The 24,654-nt window shown below is 40.2% G+C and overlaps 2 protein-coding genes across 10 annotated transcripts in view; one reads left to right on the top strand and one right to left on the bottom strand.

Annotated features, from left to right (window-relative positions):
* EIF2AK4 (eukaryotic translation initiation factor 2 alpha kinase 4) overlaps positions 1-19,246 on the bottom strand; it is a 37,072-nt gene extending 17,826 nt beyond the window's left edge. For all 5 annotated transcript variants that reach the window (XR_003572607.1, XM_027896205.1, XM_027896202.1 and 2 more), the window contains exons 1-21: positions 19,046-19,246; positions 17,302-17,417; positions 16,074-16,176; positions 14,792-14,965; positions 13,901-13,981; positions 13,289-13,437; positions 12,702-12,817; positions 11,028-11,185; positions 10,069-10,604; positions 9,609-9,718; positions 8,913-9,070; positions 8,162-8,574; positions 7,354-7,423; positions 6,760-6,846; positions 5,514-5,636; positions 4,962-5,066; positions 4,692-4,749; positions 3,951-4,030; positions 2,342-2,443; positions 1,688-1,738; positions 457-693 (exon numbers count right to left, since the gene is read on the bottom strand). Coding sequence is in view for 4 of the 5 variants with exons in the window: in XM_027896205.1 (XP_027752006.1) it covers positions 457-693; positions 1,688-1,738; positions 2,342-2,443; positions 3,951-4,030; positions 4,692-4,749; positions 4,962-5,066; positions 5,514-5,636; positions 6,760-6,846; positions 7,354-7,423; positions 8,162-8,574; positions 8,913-9,070; positions 9,609-9,718; positions 10,069-10,604; positions 11,028-11,185; positions 12,702-12,817; positions 13,289-13,437; positions 13,901-13,981; positions 14,792-14,965; positions 16,074-16,176; positions 17,302-17,417; positions 19,046-19,198 (3,180 nt within the window). In the remaining variant the exon portion in view is untranslated. The remainder of the gene's footprint in view (positions 1-456; positions 694-1,687; positions 1,739-2,341; positions 2,444-3,950; positions 4,031-4,691; positions 4,750-4,961; positions 5,067-5,513; positions 5,637-6,759; positions 6,847-7,353; positions 7,424-8,161; positions 8,575-8,912; positions 9,071-9,608; positions 9,719-10,068; positions 10,605-11,027; positions 11,186-12,701; positions 12,818-13,288; positions 13,438-13,900; positions 13,982-14,791; positions 14,966-16,073; positions 16,177-17,301; positions 17,418-19,045) is intronic.
* Positions 19,247-19,817: 571 nt separating this feature from the next.
* The window catches only part of GPR176 (G protein-coupled receptor 176), a 39,298-nt gene continuing 34,461 nt past the window's right edge, over positions 19,818-24,654 (top strand). Inside the window, exons 1-2 of one of the 5 annotated variants that reach the window (XM_027896207.1) lie at positions 23,303-23,574; positions 24,283-24,448. In XM_027896207.1, the coding sequence (XP_027752008.1) occupies positions 24,304-24,448 (145 nt within the window). In that variant the 5' untranslated portion in view covers positions 23,303-23,574; positions 24,283-24,303. Of the gene's footprint in view, positions 19,954-23,302; positions 23,575-23,720; positions 24,449-24,654 lie in introns of those variants that run through there. The other 4 variants (XM_027896211.1, XM_027896206.1, XM_027896210.1 and 1 more) reach the window with 4 other exon arrangements.

Below are 24,654 nucleotides of genomic sequence, written 5' to 3'. Positions count from 1 at the left end.
ACAATGATAAAAAAATAACTACAGCTATGCAAAGCATTATTGTACTGTGTTACCTTGTATTTCTTTAGATTCAGAAATATTTAAACCAAGAAGAATCACTTTGATTAGAAAGGGAAGAAAACAGTCAGAGGTAACACTTTCTGTTGGCAGCCGGAAGTACCCCTAGTTTAACAGAAATTCAGAGTAAAGAAAGTAATCATCTGGACATAAGCCTAAAGCTTTAGCTGCTACAAACACTGCTGGTTCCTTCATTGAAGAAAGGTTCAAAGGGGAAGTGGCTATTCAAACGCACACAGTACAGACCGTAGTTTTAAATGGGAACCAAGGTGAAGGTTAATCTTCAGAGATAATGCAATTCTTTCAAACAGATTAGAGTTTAGCCATATAAACATATTCTTTTAAGGCACAACACGGGGAAAAAAGCCAAACCCATGCACCCCCTAAACACCTACAAACCTTCAGCATATCACTGTCATAGGTATAGTCTATCGCTGGAGATATACGCTGTGAAAATATCTGGCTCATCATGGTCCGGTAGGCCTTGCCATCCACGTTTGCTAAGGTATGGTGGAGTACTTCATGGAGTTCAGACTCTTCCATCTGTGGTGGTGGAAGATGTTCACTTTTTAACAGCTCCACAGCTGATGGTCGTGCTGCAGGATCATGGTTCAGGAGCCATGTAATAACCGATCTCTACAATTATATAAAAATTTTATAGATTAGAAAGATTTTATAAATTATAGTGTGTACAACAAACCTCTTAGTCACATTACTTTAATAAAAAAATTGAGACTTTACAGGGGACAAAAAAAGCAGAATCTGAATCTTTGGGGTGCGTATTATTTTCTTATTAAATTCTAAGAATCTTCTATTTTCATGTGAATAAATTTACTAAACCACAAAAATTATCAGAAATGCTTTCTGGGATGACAAAATATGTAATATCCTTATCCTTTGTTGTTCCATACCATCTGGTATCTCTTTTTCAACAAAGTTATGAAAAAGCAGAATTGTGTGCATGAAAACAAAGATTTGAGAGATACAAATATTAAAGAAGGGGGAATCTTCCTGCATATTTCAGTAAAATGTACAAGATGGAAACATTTTTATGGTGCTAGTAACATGCAGATCGCTATTCTAAAAGCATAACAGACAAAAAGTTAATACTAATGGTCAACAAAAGAGTTGACCAGCACAAGTGAAAAGCTATCTAGATGGTCCAAAAAAGATTACACTGCTCCTTATCATTTCAACACTCTGCCATGGAAGCATCCAGAACAGCTCTTGGCAGCTCTTTCAAGCTCGGAGCAGCCAATTGAGCTTGCACACCTCTTTCCGTTATGTGACACAGATTTCTTTCAAATAGTTTAACTTAAAAGTTAAACAACTCAAAATTGCCATTTCTCTAAGCATAAAAAGTCAAAATTGTCCCTCAGAGCTTAAAAGGTGTGCCAGTGAATGCTAAGTTTCTTTATGACTGTGCTCAGGGAATTTCGTTGGTAAATATATTTCCATGTCAGCTCAGAATATTCTTTTGAGATTTTCTTTCCTTGCTTCGTTCTAATGTCATGTAAGAACTTGGCAGAGCATACTAAGTGAGGAATTAAACGGGCAATTAAGAGGAAAAAACCATAAATAATGTTTCCTGACAGGGAACACCTAATAGCTAAAATATCTTCAAAATTACCTGCTTTGCATGCTTGACTTCATCAAAGTCCTTGGGAAATACAATAGTGGGCTAACAAAAACAAAATTCACATATGAATTACAACAGGCAGTCCAGCTTGCTCAGATTAGTCTTATTTTTAAGTTCTATATATTTATACAGCAAAACTAAGCATTTTCATTGTCCATGGAAAAACAAAAAAAAAAGCCCAAATAAACAAATAAACGCCCACATTGCAAAGTTAGTTTGTATAGCTAAAAGGAAAAGAATGCTTCAAAGTTGTTTTGTATAATGAAAATACAACTCATAATCACAAGCATTTACCAACTATAAATACCAACTGATTCCTGAGAAAGACCCACCAGGCCTAAACCTAGGTATACTAAAGCTGTGATGCCTTTATCTGACATTTCCACCTCTAATATTCTCTATTATAAAAATTAGATTCATAGATGGAACACTGACTCATGGCAATACCATTAGAATCCAGCACATTAAAGGAATGTCAGTGCAAACCTGAATTTTATTCTTCACTTTTCATTGTATGTTTTGCAAACTTTGTTTTTAAGCACTCCCCATGGAAACATTTTTTACTATATTTTGCAAAATATTTGCATATTTTACTTCTCTTAATTCGATGCATAGAATTAGTATGTTTCACATCTATGTACTTACCAGCCTTAACTGACTAAGAACAAAGATCCTTTCTGATGCAGTATTCATAGGATGGTAAGACATTTCAAAGAATATTATACCCAGACTGAACAAATCCACTTTCTAAGGAAGACAAAAAAAGAAAAGACTTACACATTACTAAGAATTCTCCAAAGAACAGCGAAGGAAAAAAAAAAACCATGCTTAGGTTAAATTTCACAGTGTATTACAGCTGGAGAGAACGGTGGGTTTTTTTGTGCATCTTTTTGTGTGTTTTTTATTATTTATAATAAATATTGTGGGGAAAGGATGTAATTTATTTATAATAAATATGCAGGGAAAGGATGTCATCCAGAGGGACCTGGACAAGCTTGAGATCTGGGCCTGTGTGAACCTCATGCAATTCAACAAAGCCAAGTACAAGGTCCTGTACCTGGGTTGGGGCAATCCCAAGTACAAATACAGACTGGGCAGAGAATGAATTGAGAGCAGCCCTGAAAAGGATCTGGAGATGTTGGTTGACAAGATACTCAACATGACCTGACAGTACACACTTGCAGCCCAGAAATCCAAACACGTCCTGGGCTGCATCAAAAACAGTGTGACCCAGCAGGTCAAGAGAGGTGATTCTCCTCATCTGCTCCACTCCCATGATACCCCACCTGGAGTACTGCATCCAGCTCTGGGGCTTCCAGCATAAGGAGGACGTGGACCTGCTGGAGCAAGTCCAGAGGAGGACCACGAAGATGATGAAAGGGATGGAGCACCTCTCCTATGAGGAAAGGCTAAGAGAATTGGGATTGTTCAGCCTGGAGAAGAAAAGGCTCTGAGGAGAGACCTCATTGCAGCCTTCCAGTATGTAAAGGGGGCTACAAGAAGGCTGGAGAAGGACTTTTCACAAAGGCATTTAAGTGACAGACCAAGGGAGAACGGCTTTAAACTGAAAGAGGATAGGTTTAGACTGGATATTAGGAAAAAATTCTTTACTGTGAGGGTGGAACAAGTTGCCCAGAGAAGCTGCTGATGCCCCATCACTGAAAATGTTCAAGGCAAGGTTAGATGAGGTTTGGAGCAATCTGGTCTAGTGGAAGGTGTCCCTGGCCACGGCAGGGTATTGGAACTGGATGATTTTTGGGCGCCCTTCCAACATAAACCATTCTATGATTCTATGACTTCCACTTTGAAAACATTCTTGCTTTAAAATTCAGTTTGTCTCTGCATATAAACTGGATTTTCTTTGATGAAGAACAATGCACCCCTACCTTCCAAATCACAGTCTAGAAATCCAGAAGAGCAATATATACTTTTGATGACGACATTTCATCTTCACTGAAGACTGTAAGCTTTCTGTCCTATTCAGTTATAAAGGTCCTCTATGATTACATGCTTTCAACTTGAAGTTCCTTGCATCTAGTCATGACCACAGCACAGGCAGAAAAACTGGCTTGCCCACATCCTTTTACCCTTGGTTTCCTCTTGAAGGAACATTTAATTCCTCTGACAATCAGAGTAATCTCACCACACCCTGTTTCACGCTGAAATCACCTTTGTTGAGGAGGAATGATCCAAATCATACCTGGTACACCTTAGATTCTGTGCTACCTTTTTATTAAGTCTACTCCAATCTTACCTGATTGTATGTAGATTTAGTGCTTCCCTGGACCTCTGGGCTGACATACAGTGCAGTGCCAACCATTCCTGTCAAATTACCTACAGAGCAAAAGATGAGAGTATGAGTTTCAAGTAAGTAAAAGAGAAACATCAACAAAACCTCATTTCTTTCTTCTAGCTTGGAGTGCAGTCCTTATTCAGAGAGACTCAGTTGAGAACAGTTGGCAAAACAAGACAGTCAATCTTCACATGCCAATCTACAGTAGATAAACGGATCTATCAGCACACAAATGCAACAATGAAATTTCATTTCCATTACACTCATCACTCATCTTAAGACATACTAAAGTTTTCCCAAAACACAGAACTCAACCTCTAAACAGGTGATATCAAAAAAGAAAAAAAACCAATCCCAACCAAAAGACCCTGAAGTCTTGAAATTGTCCTGTATAGGCAAGAGAAAAGAGGTGCAGACGGAACAGATATACAGGATGTCTATATACCTCGCCAGAGGAAAGCACTGATCTGTGGCAGAAGGCTAGCAGTGGAAGTAAATTAATTTTTAGGTAGCAGGCAAAACTGCCAGATGATATATAATATATCTACCCAAGAGCTGGTTGTTGATATGTCCTCTCCCTGGCCTCAATTTAAAAAAGTATTATTTTCAGAGAACAAAAGGAAGTCCTAACAGAGTATACAAGACTGCATAAAACAACTGTTTGCTTGAAGTAATTTAGAACAAGCTGCAATGTAAACCAACCTGAAGGGTCAGACATAGCAGAACCATCTGAGAGATTTTCTTCTTGTTTAGAGAGCACCTGAAATCAGCAAAACAGACATATTGTAAATAGTACATGAAATGCTTCTGTTGGCTTTTCTTTTCACTTTGGTTGGCAGTACATGGTTTAATTCTAGAATCTTAGAAATTTAAAAAAGTTTATGGCATTCACAGTATAAAAACATTCACCTTTCAAGTAATTATATCACCATATTGAAGGGTTTTTTTCCATCCACTTCAAGCTGTACTTACTGCATTTGCTGGATGATCTGTAGCTAAACCAAAATCACCAATTTTCACATGATCATCTGAATCTAAAAAGATGTTCACAGGTTTCAAGTCTCTGTGGATCATTCCCTGTTACAGCAGGACAGTAAAAAAAGACCCAGAGAATATTAAACAATCAACATAATTAAAAATAAAACTCTTTATAATAGACAGGAGAATCATACTATATACTTTTATTACATTGAGAAGTCTACTGCATTAAATCACTGAAGAATAATTTTGAAGACAGATTGTAGTCTGTAGCCCAGAAGCTAGGAACCATTTTCAGTGTACCAGCTAACAAACTGTTTTTAAAAGAGGGACAAATTTTTATGACAAAAGGGTAAAGTCTAAAGTGGTTCACTATAAAATTCAAGTTTAAGATAAAATACTTGAAACCCCAAGAATAGATTAATAATAGAAAGGGCAAAGAAAAAAAACCTTAATAAATGCCCCAAATTGAATATTAAGAAACCCACAGAGACAGAGGCATAGCACAGACATTATGGATAGCTCATAACTGTCATATTTACTAACCTTTTCATGGATGTAAGCTAACCCATCCAAAATTTCTCGGAAAAGCCTCCAAAGCCGACTGGTGTCTTCATATAACCCTTGGTCTATAGTGTCCCTTAATGTGCTCTTTTCGCAATACTCCATCTTCATACATAGGGGACAGAGGGAAGGAAGATCAGTTTTGTCAAGAGAAGAGACTATCAGAAACTTGCGTCAGTATGCATATTTACTGCCATGGTCCAGGAGCAAGTAGTATCCCCAAAGCACGGAGCTGTTTGGAATTTTCCTGAGAGCAGTCTTTTAGCTAGAAAATATACATCCACTTTTGGGTCCTACTCCATTTTCTGGAACAATGGTATAAGCTTGCAGAGCAGCATAATCTCTAACATAAATGTTAACGAGGTGAAAACAGCCAAGCCATAATGCGTGTTTAACTCAAACTCAAAAGAACCTCTGGCTTTTTTTTAACTTGGCATCTTAACTCTTTATATTATGAATATATACAACACGTGCAAACAAGTCTATTAAAATCTAATTCCATATAATTGTATCTTCCTTCCAGACAAGCTCTAGCGTTAAGTGCATTATAAAAATTGCACATCACCACAGAACAGTTAGCTATGATAACTGTCTTTTCCCAGAAACAGTCTAACTCCTAACACAAAGGAGATGCAGCAGTAAAGCCTTTAGTTGCAAACCTGCAAGAATTTCATTTTGTGTGCACTGTTAGAGCCATACAATGGCTTTGCAGATTACTGTTTTGTATTAAAATACAGTGCATACACAACACCGTGCCACTGAAAAGAATGAGGAAGTTTTCATACCTGTGAAAGACAACTCCCCCTCTGAAATTCAACACAGTATATTTCAAATCCACATTGGGAATTAACACCATAACCAAACTGAGTAACACCAGCTACAGTGTTAGGAGATTGGGATGGATATTCTAAACAAACAACAAGCACAATGAAAACTAGTCCTTTGCAAGTCATGGTCTCAAAGATTGGCTGGTTGGGTTGTTCTATGGTTAAGTCAGGAACTGCCAGCTTTTACTTGTACAGAAGCAACAACAGTTAACCTGTGATCCACTATGGCACTATGAAACTGCTTTCTCCAGGCACAACTATAGAGCCTTGGAAGGCATAGCAAGCCATGTGCATTGCACAGTGCCTTCCACCAGCCAAGCCTTTAGAAAACCAGTCTATTGCAAACCCAACATCTAACTTAGTAATTTGCATTTTTTCTGAACACACAACCACATTTGTACCTGAATATACAGGTAATGCACTGTCTGAACAACAGGTGTCCTCCTGTCTTCTCCTCCATGGCTGTTCTTTTCATTGCCTTCTTCATTCTTTATTGCAATAAAAGTCAACAGAACAGTTAGCTACAGGAAGCTGTGCAGATGTTTTTTATTATGCATACTACTATCTTTTAACGGCTGGAACACACTGATGAGAACTCACCTTCTACGGCTAGGTTTGAAAAGTAGCAAAATAATATAATGACATTTTTGTAATGCCACTGTTTCTAAATAAACTAGAAACCCAGGTGTGACTAAACTCTCATTTTCAAAGTGAAAATGAGTAACTTTTTGCCATCATTAGACATTGGAGGCAAAGCATTCCAGAAGATCTGGATGAAACCTAAATTTCAAATCTATGTCATGTTAAAAAAAAGAAAAAAAAATTGAAACTAAAAGATACAAAGTTTGCTTGATAAATAGTGCAACCCCCCACCCTCAATTACCAATGTTGATATGGTGTGTATATATACAAGCAAAACAAAACTTCCCAACGAAGCTGTTTGTTTGTCAAAGACTATTTTGTGATCTTTTAATTTTTATTAGCTTTATACTTACTGGGGAATGACCTTTACTGTTTCCATCCTCATTATCAAAAATTATTTCACTGTCAGAATCTGTAGTTGGCCTGTTAAAAAAAGAAAGAAAAAAACCCCAGAAGTTTTGTATACCAAGAAATATTTACTAAGAAATCTGAAAACTATTTGAGTGGAAAAAAAAGAAAATCTAAGCTTCTGCTGAAGAACTAGATGCCTTAAACAAAAGAGCAAAAGAAAACAATACCCAGAAAAGTATCCTGCTTGCAAAGCAATACTTCCTTTGACAGCCTAGTCTCTAAAAGGGAAGGTACATATTTGTATCAGTAAAATTTAATTTCTATATGCAGTAGGCAAAACTGAGATAACCGTACTTACTTGCCTTAAAAAAAAAAAAAAAAAAAAAATTCATCACTGTGAGTCACACCATACATGGAGGAAGGTATGGAATACATTAGTAAAAACCAAAACAAAAAAGAAAGGGCAAGTTTAGTATTTTTCAAGATTTGTAATATTTCTGTTATTGTTTATTAAAAAAAATGCTTACTCTTAAGGGTGGACAAGACAGTCTAACACAAGGTAAACAGTCATGCATTCTGGTACAAATAATAAACTTCATGAAGCCTAAACCAAAATTTTCCTCATAGACTGATAAATTTTCCTCTTCCTGGCTACTTGACTGCTGGCAACTACACTGTTTTTGAACAAGGGAACAGAATAAAAATGCAGTGAACTACTTCTGAGAAAAGACACAAGAATGGTAAAAACCACAAACTTGGAAAATGAACTCTGTTCATTCCCTCACAGTGCCTATACTGAAGCCTACTTACAAAAATGAATGCGAGAACACGCCATCACCGTCATCGTCGTCATCACTGGACTCCTGATCAGCTCCACTGAATTTGTTGCTAGAGGATCTTTCACATGAAGTACTCCACTCAACTGAACTTGTCAAAACTGGAGGAGGAGCATTAGTTTCCACATCATTTGTCTCCTCAGTGGTAAGCATGAAGAGACCAGCTTTGGGGGGCATTCTTCTCTCTTCGGTTGTTTCAGATGATGACACAGTGGGAACAGGACTTCCATGTTTCTCTATCCAAGCATTGTAATACCTCACAATATTCTCATGGTTCAAGCGGGAAAGTAACGTTACTTCTCCCTTAATCCTCCGGAATTGCTTGCTGGTAGGGTTTACACGAATACGTTTCACAGCATAATAGCAACCATCAAGCTTATTTCTTACCTGCAAAATACAAATTAATCTAAAGTCAAATGCTCACAAATGTCTTACCAAGCAGAGCCAGAAGTAGAATAATTTCACAAAACAGGAAATCTTCCTTCCACCTGGAAAATGACTACAATTAAAATGCAAGCTTCCCCATTCTGACAGGCTTCTCCGCAGATTCCCAGAACTTCTTGCAAAACTTTTCAGCCTATTCAATTTCAGATAAAAACCACACCACAGAGCCAGCACACCGGCAGATAAATAGAACCATGCAAAGACAGAATATACTGTTTTGCTTCAGAAGAAAACAAACACCTCCAAAAAGGATTCTAGAGGAAACAATTTTTATTCCATACCTTGATGACTGCTCCAAAAGCCCCTTTGCCAAGTAATTTTAGCTCTTCAAACTCATTGTAGTAGCGTGAAAATTGTCTCTGTGTTTCTGTGAAGAATGAAGCACTGGATATCTGACTGCTGGGTATAACTGTCTCGATGCAATCTACACCTGCTGAATCTGTAATGAAGACAAAGTTACCAACCCTGGTAATATGGGGATAAGCCACGAGGGACTGTCAAATAAGTACCATGAAAGAGATAAAACCTAAAAAACTTCAAGTGCAACTAAAACCTAAAATACAGAACTGCCCTACTGTGAAGAGTTAAGTTCTGGTACAAACATAGACCTTAATACAGTTTTTAATTGCTAAAGCTATGCTGGACGAAGGAATGATTTTAACAAGAACATGACAAGCAAAGAACTCTCACTGGAACACCATCTTCCAAGAACAAAATTAGGTCTACATTTACACCATGCAGGATGTGGATGAATCTACAGGTTTCGTTAAAGCATGAGCGGCTTCTACTGAAGAAACAACAGTAGTCAGTCCACCCCAGTTAGTCATGGATAGAGAACTCAAAAGATCACACCAGCTTTTAAGTTAGTTAATGTAACACACTCGTGCAGCCTTGTGAAGCTGTAGCACAGCTCAATTTGTCTGTTACTGAAGGCATGTAGCCACTTAGCAGAATATGGGAAGAACTAAGGTCCTTACCATCTAGATCTTCTTCAGCTACAGGTATTTTTATTCGCGGAATGTTTATAAAACTATGTTGTAACAACTGCTGAGGAGTCCATCTTTCTTTATCTTCCAAGCAAACACACCTGTTGGTAAACCAAGGACAGAACTATTTTATATCAGGAGTAAATGTTCAAAGACTTCTCTTTATAGTTAAGAAATTATCACCTGTATTATTCAGATGGGAATAAGAAGCAAAGACAGACTAAATGACTTATGCACAGTGACACATGGTGGCAGAGCAGAGAAAAAGAGAGCACCAGACACTCTCCCAAAAACAGATTAGCAGCCTGAGCCATGAGACAGCAATCACCTCTTCTCTAAAAACTACAACTAGCAACACAGGAGGACTTAGTTGTTCTTTAAAAAAACTGTTCAAATCTTTAAACAAACAAACAAAAAAGGACAAAAAATACATGAATGAAAAAAAACATACTTTCCCAGAAAGTCTTGGAAGTCAGCAGGTAAATTGGTAGGAACAGCAACTGGAAATTCCTTGGTTACTTGGCCCTGGCTGAGTGAAAGCAGAAGCAAGCCCAGACGCCATACATCTCCTTTTTTCCCAGGTTTGTTGGGAAGACCATCCTCACTAAAACGAACTTTGGTTTGCTCAAAAACATCTGCTTTGCAGATATCAGCTAAGCGCTTGGAAATGCTGTAGTCTGTCACCTTGATGTTGCCTTCAGCATCTACCAGGACACTGGAAGCACAAAGAACTTTGTGCACTACTGAATTACTGTGCAAGTAGTCAAGAGCTGACAAGATCTGGGTCACATAATGGCGCAACTGCTCAACTGGAACTGGAGTCTCTTTGTGCAAGTATGTAGAAAGGCTGCAACCACTTATGTGCTCCACTAAAATATCCACCACAATTGAATCGTCCCGTTCTTTAAGGTTCATACATTTATAATGTACTATGTTTGGGTGACTTAGCTTCGTCAGTGAGTTGAACTCTGTTTCTGCACCCTGAAGCTGGTAGAGAAACACAACATAACATGCATTGTGTCATATCTTGTGAACACAACACTACTAAAATATATTACATATAAAAAATACGTACAAAATATATAACACCCTCATACTTTTCTAAAAATGCAGTATTGTACACAAGGGGAAGGTACAGCGTCGATTTCTGACAGGTAAGCTTGATTCCCTCTTTCTTCAGAATTTTAATATTTTATTATTTATGCATACTTGCAAACACACTTTCTTGCATTTATATTATTGTAAAGGAACTCCTGAATACCCCATATATTCATCTTTGTTCATACAAATACTCTAAATATCAGCATTTTAAAGCTCATTACCACCCTCTCAAGTTTAATATAGACTAGCAGCCTCAAGAAAACCACTGAGCCTCACCTAATCTTTATTAAGCCAAATGCAAAACATCACCTGTTTCTTAGACTTCTCAATCTTTTCCATTTCATGCGTTGTAAGAAATCTTCCCATCTTTTTTTGCCAGTGCAGAACCCACTCATATATTAAAACAAAGTCTCCACTGCGAATTTCCAAGGCATTGTAGACTGATTTACCAAGCTGTTCATCCCTGCCTGTATAGAAAGGGAGAGAAGAGGAACATGGCTTCTTTTGTTTCTGAGGACTCGACAAGAGCTCCTGCTAAATAAATGCTAAATAAACACCAGTAAGCCTGTTTTCCAAAGTTCAGAAATATAAACCTACTTACAACTAAACAAGACTCATATCTACATAGTAGGTATGGCAAATATCAAGTCTGATGAGACTGAATGCTATGCAGCAGTACTCAAATGAAAGCTGTACTACATGGGCAAAAACTGTTGCACATTTTAAAGAATTCCAAGTTTTACGATATGAACAATCTTCCTGATTTGCAAATGCCAAACTCTACACACAATAACAGAACTGTTCATCTTCGAACTGCAAAATAAAATTCTCCTTGCTTCACAGACCTTCAGGCTGTTCATCCCTCCACTGAGGAAGTGCTATGTTGAAAACAAAGAGAACATTTGATGGTCCATTCGTGTGGGCCCTTCACGGAGGCCTTTCAGCTCTGAAAGTCTGTTTTTGCTAAACCCGCTGCTTTTATGCCATTGTTATCAGCAGCGATGGAAGGAGAGTAAGTTTGCCCTTCCACCCTGTGCTTATCAGCACTTTCACATGCTACTGAGAGCTAATGTGTGACTTCTTGCTTGGTTGCCATGTATATCTGACAAGCTAGCTATTTAAATTTAAAGGTAAATAGTTTTCAGTATTAATTTAGTTATGCCAAGAATATAAAACATTAAGAGGGTAGTTTGATTTTTTTTTTATGGCTATTCAGTTATGCAATTGTATCTGAAGAAGCAAGTTTTTATTTAAAATAGTCTAGAAAAATGCGAAACATTTACCACAAATTAACTTCTCCTATTACTCTCTCCCATTCTTATTGTGACATATCACAATCCACTACAGTACTCTATCCTTGCTGCTTGTACCCGTTAATATTGCTTAAGTTAACAAACAAAGCAAACTGTTAAAGAATACATTCAGTGCAGGTAGCTGGATGTGCAGCTGCAGTGGAGTTGCAGGTTGAGCTCTGGGGAGCAGGAGCCCAAGCCTGAGGCAAGAAGTTGTGACCTGCTGACCCTTTGCCTGTAAAAGGGCACAGGGATCTGTGGGCCAGCCATGGACCCCACTCAGAGACAGCAGGAGCCGAGACCCCCAGACTTTCCCACGCTTGGACTGTGAGGGTATAAAAACCCAGGGGTTCCTTTGTTTGGGGTCCTTCCTTGGAGGCACAGGCTCTAGCTGTCAGTCTTGTTATTTAGTTATTACACCATGATTAAATTATTCTGAGGATCATGACATCTGAGACTCTGCCACGGGAAATCTGGGATGGAGCCAGTAGGGAAAGCTGGTCTGACTGTGTGAGTGTTGCTGTGTAGCTGCAAAGGCACTTCAGTCCCAGCCCAGATTGTGTGAGAGTGACGGCCAGAGCGCCTCCTGGATGGTCGGACAGGGAAGTTTCATTCACAGAAACCACCCAACAAAATCAAAACAGGCAGTCTCAAAACCAGCATTTCAAGCTACAATTGTAATTTTGCTTACCTAGACATTTTCCTTTATGGACAGTAAGTTGTCCAGAACCACTTGTGCTGAAGTTCAAAACTTCATGGTTTCCAGGGGATTCTTCATTATTACTAACAGAAAGCTGTCGTTCTCGTCTGCAGTGTGAACAGAACATTTTTCTCCAACTCAAAAAGAGAGTATTGTTCACATGCCCTAGTCCCTAAATATATTAATTCTGCAAGAGAATTAGCTTTCAGAGACTTTTTCATCCAACAATAATATCCATTAACTTCAAAGATACTGAGTTAGTGCAAAAATACGTGTCTGATTAGAAATCCAGTATTTTAGCAGCAACATCTGCTGCACTGGGTCTCAATATTTAAAGCCAGGAGTTGAATACAGACCTTAAAAATCAGAAAGGTCCAAAGTTATCTAGAGCACATGAATTAGTTAAACCATGCCAAATGAAGGGGGAGGAGGGGGAGGAAGAGACCAAAACGAACAGATGAACATGACACACTATTCCCTTGCCTTCAAATTTCACTTTGAAATTTAATGTTTGCAAAAAAAAAAAACCCAAACAAAACCACAGAAAACCAAAAATCAACAACAACAAACACGCATACTTTGAGCGTCCAGTTGAATTCGGTCGGTGTTTACTATTCACCCCATGTTCCAAACAGCTCCCATTTAAGCGTGAAGCAACTTTATACCCTGCAGTGTCTCTACTGCGAGAATTTTCTTGATTTGTCAGAGCAGTTGTTTCCAAACGTTCCTGTAAATCAGGAAAGACACCAAATTAAGTACAGAAATCACTCCTATCTTCAAAATACATAAGTTATAATTATCATTCTATGAAGTCACCCAGATCACAAAAGTAATGTTTTCATAATAAATGTATACATGAGGACACGGAAAAAGTGTTGAGATTTCAGAAGGTACCTTTCAGCATTGCCCATGAGCAAGAATGTAAAGAAACTGGAATCATTAACATACCAACTTTTTTCTATGTGTGTTTGAAAATATCTTGGTACACTTAAGATGCTATTATATTCTACAAATAAAACCCGTATCATCAAGAACGTATTTTAACTTAGATCTATTAAGAGCACTGGATGAGAAAAGATGTCCAGGAAAATTTAGTCATGTAAGTCTCTCAAATTTTTACAAGCATATGCTAGAGCTCTAGGAAGAGCTTATTGCAATGTTTTTTTTGCACACCTGCTTAGAAAGAATACCTGTTTGGCAATCTCCTTCTTTTTTCTTTCTTCTCTTTTCTCTTCCTCCCTTCTTTGAATCTCATTAAGGATTTCACGTTGCTGAAATGAATTCTGGTGTTGTTAAAGATGCAACAGTACACACAATGCAACGGCTAAAATCGTACCCTGGCTTAAAAGAAAGAGCTGTGATGCTGATTTTTCAAAAGTATTAAAGAGGACTTGTGGATGTCACAAGAATAAAAAAAGAGCAGTCAAAATAGCTCTCCTAAGGAAGTTAACAGTATATATATGACATAGGAGAATGGAATTGTAGGCAAATGACTTCTGCCAGACCCAACAATAAAGTTCCACACACAGAAAAGACAGAGGGATAAACTAAAACAAAACCAGAGCTATTCTATCCATATTCCTCATAGTGTGGAGACTCCACACTACTAGCCTCTATGAGACCTCATTTCTAATGAAGGATATAGGTGGTCTCAGGTCTCTTTAGATTAAATTTATTTCTCTCTAGAGACACCTGTCATAGTGAACACTGCAGTTACCCAGTGGGTGAAAGAAGGTATGATTACCTGTCTGCCTGGCTAATACTTCCTAGTTAAAATGAAATGCACTTACTATATACCCAAGTGTAAGCTAACTTTTAAGGTCCTCTAGATAAGTGATTTTCACAGGATCAGGAATCAACATTTAGGTTTGTTTAAGGCATAAATATTTCTCAGGGTTAAAACCACATCATTAAAATATTACAATTAGACCAATAGATAGTTCATACAGTGCATATTGATCAACTCATACTGACAGGTCTGACAAGTTAATAATTCACTAAAACACACCACTATGCAGAATGATTTTCAAATCATGATTACGTTAAGAATATAGAGTTATTCATACTTTGATTTCTCTTACCTCCTGTTCCTCTCTTCTCTTAACTTCTTGTGCCCTACGCAATTCCTCCTGAGCTAATCTTTCTTGTTCTTTTTGATGATTTTTTAGCATTTCTTCATGGAAAGACTTGGAAGGTGGTTTATTATACTCACTGAGGAAAGACTGTACATGGTCGGCAAGTTCAAATATCATCACCTGAAAGAAGTACATCACATAGCCAAATAACACCCACTCAAAAAAGCAATTCGGCAGCAATTTCCAAAGACACTGAAAAATTTCAGAAAATTCTTGGTTATTGAACAGAATGAACAAAACAGTACCTGGCTAAAACAGTTCATTTCAAAGTATCTCCAGAAAAATTGGTAATCAAAACAGTAGTATTCAAATGAAAACAGATTTGTTATGGCAAGACTGAATGATAGGTAGCCCTAGCCAAATCTCTAAAGTTGACAGGCTTAGGAAACTGATAGTAAAACAGTATCCCATTTCAGCATGTAACATCCACTGCTGCATATTTCTCACTTTTAAAAAGTCAGATGGGGCTATTCAAATAAGTTTACCTGCAACATTTCCAAACAGCCATAAGAAACACACCATAAACACTGCTTTCACTAAGAATTCTCTGCTAGTAATTCTTTGAAACATTTCAGCCTCAATAAGAATGGAAAGGTATTTTAAATATTAAACATATCTGAGGACTTATAAAATCCCTTAAAACAGAAACAAGGTCTAAGCTTCATGTTTCTCTTCTTATCCAATTCAGGAGAAACTCAAATATTGCTATTCCTAAACAAAGCAGAAAAAAAGGCACAATGGCATGGAGTGACTGTGCTATAGACAGAGAACTCAAGTGTTGAGCTTGTGTTAGAAGAAAGGTCTCTTGCTCTTCAGCTCAACACTAGATGAACAAGACCACATTCAAAAAACTCCCCGGGGAACTGCTATTTGCTTAAACAGGTATGGCCTCTTACAATAATCAAATTAACTTGAAAAGTGCAGAAAGCTCTTAGTTTTAGAGTTAGTATTGCTTCTCATACTGTGAAATAACTCAGAACCTCTAAACCCTCATAACATGAACGTTTGAACAGAGATAAAGCTTGCATCATTTACACAGGTACTGGATTTTAAGAGCATCCACAGTTTCAACTTTCATTAATTAGAAACATTCTTAAGAAAGACAGTCCCTCCTTAAGAGCAATGCAACTTATACTTCCAATGTGAATGTATTCCACTATATCATACCATACATTTTTAGAACTATTTGGTTCAGAGTATATTTCTCAAGGAAATGAAAAGCTCTTACCTCTCCACGGCACTGTTTTGCCAGTTCAGCTAATCTGGATTTTAGTTCATTTATTTTCTCATTTGACAAGCCTTTTGAATTTTTCAATTGTATTTCAGGAACTCTGAGGGACAGCAACAAAACACACAAAAGTCCTCATTAGAAAAACTGAGTGGAGCAAGCAACAGAATACTGATAAAAACAGTGTGTGAGGGAAAAGAAATGGAGTTTGTAGTCACTTGGCCATTAGTGCTCAAATAACAGAATATAAATGTTACATATACAATATAAAGCCAGAAATACTGATTCATATTCTCTACCATCAAATTTTCTGGTTGCAGATTACCTGCCAGTTACACTTAACAGCAGAACTACCAAAGAAACCCTGCAGAACCTTATCATTCAGCTCTTCACCAGTAATTTACTTAACAAGCCTTTTGAAATATTACTAGCATAACAGATGTTTAAAATTTATCACCACTATACAGCTTACACAAATCTCAAGAAACATGCAATAAATAAATATCAGCTAAACTTAAAAAAATACTTAAAATAAAGTGTACAAGCAAAATGTCTGTAGATATGCTATCTTAGCTGTTATGTTCTTGTTATAGGGTATAACTGAGCTATCACTTAGCAAAGACTAGCACTTTCCTTGTACACCATGCATGCCACAGCAGAAATGGATGGACTGAAGGGAGTTATGCTTTGGACACTATCTGTGGCATAAGGACAGAAGAAAACTGGGCACAGAGCAACACTTAACCCAGAAATCACTTGCCAACCCAAAATGCTGGGGGAGGCTGCCACCTGCAATTCCTTCCACATTCTCTATGGAGGACTCTTCCAAAAGAAGACTAATCCAGCAGAAAACAGGACAGCAGATACAACTAAGAGAGCAGATGGCTTTAAAAAAGGAGATTCAGTTTGTGTCAGCTGAAAGAGTCACAAGTTGAAGTTTAAAAAAGGCACTAAGATACCAGCACATGAACATGTGTTCATGTATTTGCAAGCTATGAACTGGGGCTGCAGTCTTGCACTGACACTATTATTCTCCATTGCACAAAAAACTACATCCAATTCAGGGGTCAAAGTTTAGAGTTGCATACTATAAAGTACTACAGGTTTAATAAATACTGACATGCAGAAAGTCAGAGTAAGAGTGAAGAATAAAACTACGTATTTTTTCAACTTACACTTTACTATGGAGAACAGAGAAAAAAAAAGTTATATTTTAATGTTCACTCACGTATCAGGGTAAGTATGTGGACACTTGACCCACAGGTCAACTTTGGCATACACTTCATTAGCACCAGTCAATCCCTGAGGACGCAGAACTAAACTAATTTCAGGAGGCTGTCGCACCTAAAATGCAAAACAAAAACTTCAGATTGAAAAGGTTTTGTTGCAATGAAAACATTCAACTCTCAACATATAGTATAGTAGGATACAGGTTACACCATCCAAATAATGAAAAAAGTATGTTAATGCAGTGATATTGATCAGTGACAGTGAACTGGTCCACTGATTACCACAGTTTATCCAGAATATTTTTGCAACTTCTTCAGCAATGTAGTTACAGTTATTACAAAGATTATTCAGACTCAGTAAAAAGGAGGTTCTAAAACAAAACTCTTGTATTCTGCTTACTGTGGAACAGCAGGAGGAAAAAAATTAAATAAATACAGGTTATTTAGGGAATAACATAAATTAAATTTATTAAAAAAACCAAATTGTTTCTTTCTGGTTTAGATCACTAACATCAATCATTATTTTCTGGCATGGCAACAGACTTCACACTGATATACACTTTATGTGGGCAAACAAATGGACAGTAGTTTTTTTCTAGTTATATTTTGGGGTTAGACATAAACCAGAATTATAATAAGTATTGCCTTCGCCCCTCCCCAGCCTGTTCAAATCACCTACTTGAAATCAGAGTAAAGTAAAATATGTCCATATAAACATTCTAAACTTCTTTCTTTTTAATTAGAACTTAAAAAACAAAACAAAAACCCAAACAAACACAAAAAACCCCAAAAAAACAACCCATACCTTAGTAACATGAAAAACTGATAGGGAAGCAAGACTACATGGAAAAACAAATAAGGAAACAGATGGTAACTATCCCCTCTATTTTCTATTTGCATTTCCAGCAAGCAAGAGAACAGGTCAAGTCAAGAGCATGTCAGGTAGAACTTTTAATAGGGAGTGAGGTTTGCAACACTTCTGAAAACCCTACAAATTATTACGAGTGTTCTCACCAAACTCCACGAGAAAAGAAAAAAGTTACAAAGTTGCTGCAAAAATTTTAAGTTCAGATCTACGGCAGAAAAAAAACACAGCAGAGGCTATGATATATTTTGTAGAAACTGAAGACAAAAGAATGTAAAAAGAAACGACAGCAGAAGTGAACTTGGAGAACAGAAGAGTGATCGGTATCTCCAGGTCCAGGAAAACAGCGCCAAAAGCGTAGTTAAAAAAACCCCATCAATTAGATGTTGTAGACACGAAAGTTAAATGCAAGAGAGTAGCGAGTACTAGACCTGAGCATTAACTAGGTGTAACTAAAAAACCCCAAACCTATAAAAGTGAAAGCTGAAGTATTAAGTTATCATGGAAACAGCCACAGTTTGAGAAAACCACAGCATATAATAACTGTGCAAAGATCACCATCTGTATCGATGCGATTAATTAATTAAGCAGGTATGTGATTAGCCGGTTAAGCAATGAATTAAGAGGCCATTTTTTTAAAGCCTAACAATTAGTTAAAATGCAATTTATAAACACAGCACTGCATATAGTGAGAGCACTTCTATCTTGAGGACTAATCGGAAGGGCGATCCCTTGCAGGGCTAGAGGGAGGCGAGACGCGCCCCTCAAGGCAGACATGGACCGGCAGCACCGGGGCAGCGCCAGCCGCGTCCCCGCCGCCGGCCCTGCTCCCGCTCCGCCCCCCGCAGCATCCGCACCGTGCGGGCCCCGCTCACTACCTTCCAGGCCTGGCTCTGCCGCAGATCCTGGAAGTCCTGCCCGTAGATGGACTCCAGCACCTGGAGCTCGTTCTCCTGCCGCAGCTGGTAGCTCTCCGGCGGCTCTCCGGCAGTCTCCGCGGGCATGTGCTGCGCGCCGCTGGCCCGGGCCATGTCAGCTGCCCCGCCGGGGGCGGGCGGCGGCCATGGCGGGCGGCACCGCCACGCTGCCCCTGCGAGTGGTGCCGGAGCGCGGCCCCAGCACCGCCCCCGCGGGCCGGGAGGAGGAGGAGCCGGGCCGGGGGGGGCACCTCTGGGGTCGGTGGTTCGCCCACTAGGAATATCTGAGTTGGAAGGGATTTACAAGGATTACCGAGGCCCTCACAGGACTAGCTGAAACTAAACTGTGACTAAGAGCGCTGTCCAAACCCTGGGACCGCTTCCCTGGGGAGCCTGTTCCAGTGACTCTCTGGGTGAAGAACCTTTTCCTAATGTGCAGCCTGGACACCCCCCATGATAAGCCTCAAGTTATACCTACAATACAAGGATACGCAGCAAATACGACTAGTTACTGTGCAGATTTTTTTAACAGACCTTGAGAAAGATTTGCGAAATGGAAAGGTAACCACAAAATTCAGAATGGATTTAATGTAGATCTGAGGCAGGATATAAATTCCTGTAAAAACCATGAAAATGTTTCCACTGACGACTGCACGTGGAGGACAAGAAGCTACTTAAACTGCAAACACAAAGTGAGGCCAGACCCGAAGAACACCCCTCAGCCCCTGGGTCTCCTTGGTGGAACTTGCCAGAGATAGGCAGCTGGAGGTTGTCAGGAGAGCAGTGGTAACCAGAGAAGAAAACGTGCTTTTCTTTGGTCACTTCTTGTAGTAACTACTGAACAGGACTGCCACAGGATGTACCCTCCAGTAAGTTTTGGGATCTTAATAAAGAAACCCGAAGTAAATTCATACATACAAGCTTATCGACTAGGTGAGTAATCCCCAGGCAAAGAAAAATGTTACAGTAGTCTGCAGCTTGCTACCATGCACCCAGATATATAAACGGATGACACCACTTAAGGAGGGACTTATGCTAATGAACAGTTTCTATAGCCCTCAATTTTCCTTCTGAAATTGAAAGCTTGTTCCATGTATATGTTTATCTTTCAGTCGCACTTAAATAATGCTCATTAGTATCTAACCAAAGCCAAGTATTAAATTGTATCACTGTTGTGATGCTGTTCTCTGTTCCTTACCACTCCTGGAATGTGTCTTTTGTGGCAAGGTCTTTCTGCCTCATCTGTTTTTTTGTGGGAAATGCATGACCAAAGCTGTGTAGTCTTTATCTAGCAGCAAGAGAGATATCCTTTTGCTCAGTCAGATGTGCCCTGGGGCACTGTAACTGACCACTGGAGTTTGCTCTGATGCAGTTGGGTATGCTTATCTATCAGTTTGTATAAATTTTTGTATAAATATTTGTATATTTTGTATAAATATTTGTATAACTATTTGTATAAATATTTGTTTCCCTGTGTTAAAGACAAGAAATAAAAGTTTCTAGGGCACAGATTCATCTTTTCTCTTACAGAGACACAGCAAGAATGACCAATTAGAAGATGTGATGCAGTAAGTAATTAAGAAATGCAAGTAAAATTTCTTTTAACAGAAATTGTGGGTTTATGCTTCCTAAGCACATAGTGTGGGGCACACAGCCCAGCAGCACCTGGGAAACTTCTCCTGTTTTACACTGTATAGCAGTGAGTGGGTCGGGCAACATTATGCAGTTAAAGCTGCCTAATTGTTCCCACTCTTTGTGACTTGGAAAATTTTTAAGGGTTTGGGATGAAATGTTCTAGACCAGATGTCTACCTCAGGCTATTTTTTTTCCTCTTAATTTCTTCTATAATGATTCATTGTTTCCAAGAAGAAAGCCAGAGTAAAATAACATAATCATGAAAACATTCGGAGAATTTATTTTAAAAAGTCTTGAACCCCAGCAGAAGTGTGAAAATTTGATGAATGAAGGGGAAGAAACAACCTTTTTCAGTGCTGTGGTTTTGCTAGCTCACCTTGTGAAAACTGCATAAACTGAATCGAATTACATTACTGAGTGGAATATTCACATGCTCCCCATAGATTTAGTGGAATACAATGAACATCCACCTGCCCTAAGGATGTGCCAGACTGCATCTGGACAGAAGCTTTCCTTCCAAAATTTAAGACAAAATGATTAAAACTATTGTGTGTCGTAACATTAAAATTTAATTCTAGCTATTAAAATTTAATGAAGTGAGTGTGAGAACGTGTTTTCACTTCCCCCATGGGCACAGTGAGGGGAGATCAGTCTTCCTAGGAGAAATGCAGGAGAGAGGGGAAGGGTCCCGAGTGTTAAGAGCAAGAAATTTGGCTCAAAATAAACCCTCTTGCATTCTGTCTGGTCCCCAGAAATCAGAGGGGCTGGGTGCAGCTGGGCTTATTCTCATTATAACTAATTTGTCATTATACGTTTGGCTGTGTTCAGTAGAAACTTCCACAAGCACAAATAGTGCCGTTTTTTGAAGCAACAAAAATACAGAGTAGGAATTGCCACTAATAAATGCAGTAGCCATAATAGATCTCCAATAATGTTGTGTTAATCTGGGTGATAATAATATTCATGCTTATCAAGACAGCATCCCCAGTTGGGAGGAAGGAGCGCAGAATAGCTTGTCGGCTGTCTCCAGGGTCTTTCTCCTAACAGGTGAAATGTCTGCCCTCCTTACACAATCTAATAACAATCTAGTCCCCTTCTGGCTATGTTACATATAGCATGAGCTAAGTGGAGAATTGAGTAATACGGTCATTTATGTGGTAGCATGCACTTAATTACATTTATCAGCATATACAGGTGTATTTTAATATTTAAATGACCCTTAATCCAGGCAAACATTTCTTTTCTGGCCATGGTGTCCTTCAAAGTTCTGGTCATACAACTTACTTCTGTTCCATTTGCCAGTCAAACTGGGACTACCCTATCTTCACAGGACCTTTTCCTTTAGCCAAGTCATCCTTCCTTAATGTCGACTATGCAGATCTATGCAACAACAACAGAGAGGGTACACAATGTAGGCTGTAGATCGTAAGCATTAGCCATTGCCTGGTTCCTTAGTCATCATCCCATACTGAGGGAGGAGCTGGAGAAAGGGATGGCTTTGTATGAGGAAAAGGGCCTTGCAGGTGGCTGGGAGGTGAAGGGATGGAAGTCAGGCTCTGATTACCAAAATTGGGGACAAGAATGTGTCCTAAAGGAGGAAGAAGCCCATTTGGGTGTCTAAGGAAAGAAAAGATGAGGGAAAAGCATGGTGGAAGCTGCTGATTATTGCCTGGGGAGAGCAAGAAAAAAGTGGGACTGGTTGGACAGGGTGAATGAGTTGGGGTGAGAGAAAAGGGTAAGATGGTGGTTGAGCCTGGGGCAACACTGGGAGTGAGTAAGAGACATCAATTACTGGAAAAAAGGCTGGAGCAATGAGCTGGGAGACTCATGCTCACAGAGGAATGAGTGGAAGCTGCAACGGGCAGGAGCCAAATACACAGAGGTGCAAGCTGAGGTTTGGCCAACAGCCTCCAGGACCTGTGGTGGAATGGGGTGGTGGCAGTCTCCTATCCCTGTGGTCAGCAAACATATTGGAACCCATGGTACAGCATCCAGCTCTGTCCTGTGTCACCCAAGTTCCCATCACGGGTGACAGGACGTGTGCCACTGAAATACATCTCGCGGGTGTGGGGTCCTTGAGGGAGCCTTGCTGTGCATGGACCGTGCTCATGGGTAGCTCCTCTTCCTGGAGCATTTCCAGACAGGCTGGCCAGTGGCTGAAAAAACTTTTTTGTCTTGATTTTTAACTAGTCATCCTCCCAAGATGTTCAAATTAAAGGCAAACGTGCACCCGCTATATGGATGCACAACTTTTGCACGGTCAAAGCCCAAACTTTTACATTTATTGAGGAGCTTTACTGGCAAATTATATATTAAAAATATCTATTCTAACAAACAACACTAGAATCCAGCACTGCCTTTTGAAATCCTGTCCTCAGAATTACGGACCTGTTTTAAAACACGGATTTAGAAACGCTCCCAGCTACCGAGCGAAATGGCGGCGCCGCCGTGCGCGGCAGGCACGTGACGGCGGAGCGCCCGCCCCTCTGGAGCGTGGCGGTTCCTGCCGCCGCCAGTCCCGCCCGCCGCCTCCCGAGGGATCGCGGCGGGGCTTGGCGGCAGCCAGCACTGTGGGCTGGCGGGGTCGCGGGTAGCAGAGGCGCAGCGTCTCGGCGCCCAGGCCGGGATGTTGGCGCACGAACGAGCGGGGTGTCGCCGCCAGGCGCGCTGGCGGGGTGCGCACCGTGCGGGGTGCGCTCAGAGCGGGGCGAGCAGGGATCGTACGGAGCCCTCTCGGTTCACTGGAGGCTCGAGCGCCCCCCGCCTTGGGATTTAAAACCAAATTAATTTTCCCCGAGAAATGGCTGGAGCGCAGTGGAACCCACTGAGCGTTCACTGACCTCTTTGGTCGCTGTGTAAGGGTCCTTGCGGCGACCAGCGCCGCGCAGAGCCAGAAGGGAGGCGAGGGGGGGAGCTGTGCCTTCATCGCGGGAGGAGCGAGCAGGAGCAGAAAGCGGGAGCAGATGAGCCATGGGGAAAAAACATCTCTTTCCTCTCTCAGGGCTGTGAGGAAAGGCAGCGCCAACACTGAGAGTGGAGTGGGGAGAGAGGGCTTGTGGTCACTTAACTTTTCCAGACCAGTTTTTGTGTGCAGTGAGCCCTGGTGCGCGACGGGCGCGCCGCGACCCTCGGCGGAGTTGGGAGGATGAGCCGCGGTGCGGGCTGTGATTCTGTGCACTGTGATTCCCTCACTCTTGCTTTTTGCAGTAAAACATGCTGAGGAGACCTGTGGCGGTGTGAAGCAAGAAATATGGGAGAGCTGATTGCAAGGAGAAGCTTGGCTTGTTTTCTGTTTTCCTTCCCTGGCTATCATGATTTACAAGGTGGAAACGCGGACAGCCGGCCCTGCTTCCCGGGACGCAGGAATGTGGTGAAGATGCCTCCGAGAGTCGGGGCTGTATCCTCAGAAGCGCCTTTTTGCCTGTGGGCTCCATTTACTCGCTAAAGGCAAGGGCTCAACAACCTGTGGTTATTAGGTGGTAGCAAAGAGGGCAGGAACTCCCGCCATGGGGTACGACAAAAGCTGGATATTGAGGAATGAAAGCGACCGTGCCCCGTACCAGGCTGTCACCAGAGCTCTGGAGATGAGGAACGCCTCGGCCGGGCAGATGGTGTGGCAGGGCGGGAACGTCAGCGAGGCCGTGGAGAGCGAGGAGCGCGGCGAGGAGCAGAGCTACCGGCACTTCACCACCACCGTGCAGATTGTCATCTTCGTGGGTTCCTTGCTGGGTGAGGCAGAGTTGCTGGAGTTTTTTGTTGATGTGTTTTTTTCATCCTTACGATCGAGGACTGCAGACCAGATGATAACTACATCATTTGATGCTTTAGTCACTCTTCTTTCGCTTTTCAGGTCCTCAGGTGTATGATTTCAAGTTCCTTGTGGGTTTTGATGAGTAAAGGCTATAACTGAAATGCTGTTCATCACAGATGAAAAC

The sequence above is a fragment of the Empidonax traillii genome, unplaced genomic scaffold (assembly GCF_003031625.1).
Source record: "Empidonax traillii isolate 1590-97213 ecotype Southwest subspecies unplaced genomic scaffold, ASM303162v1 scaffold487:size479533, whole genome shotgun sequence".
Taxonomy (NCBI): Eukaryota; Metazoa; Chordata; class Aves; order Passeriformes; family Tyrannidae; genus Empidonax; species Empidonax traillii.
This window is presented reverse-complemented; position numbering and strand designations above follow the sequence as displayed.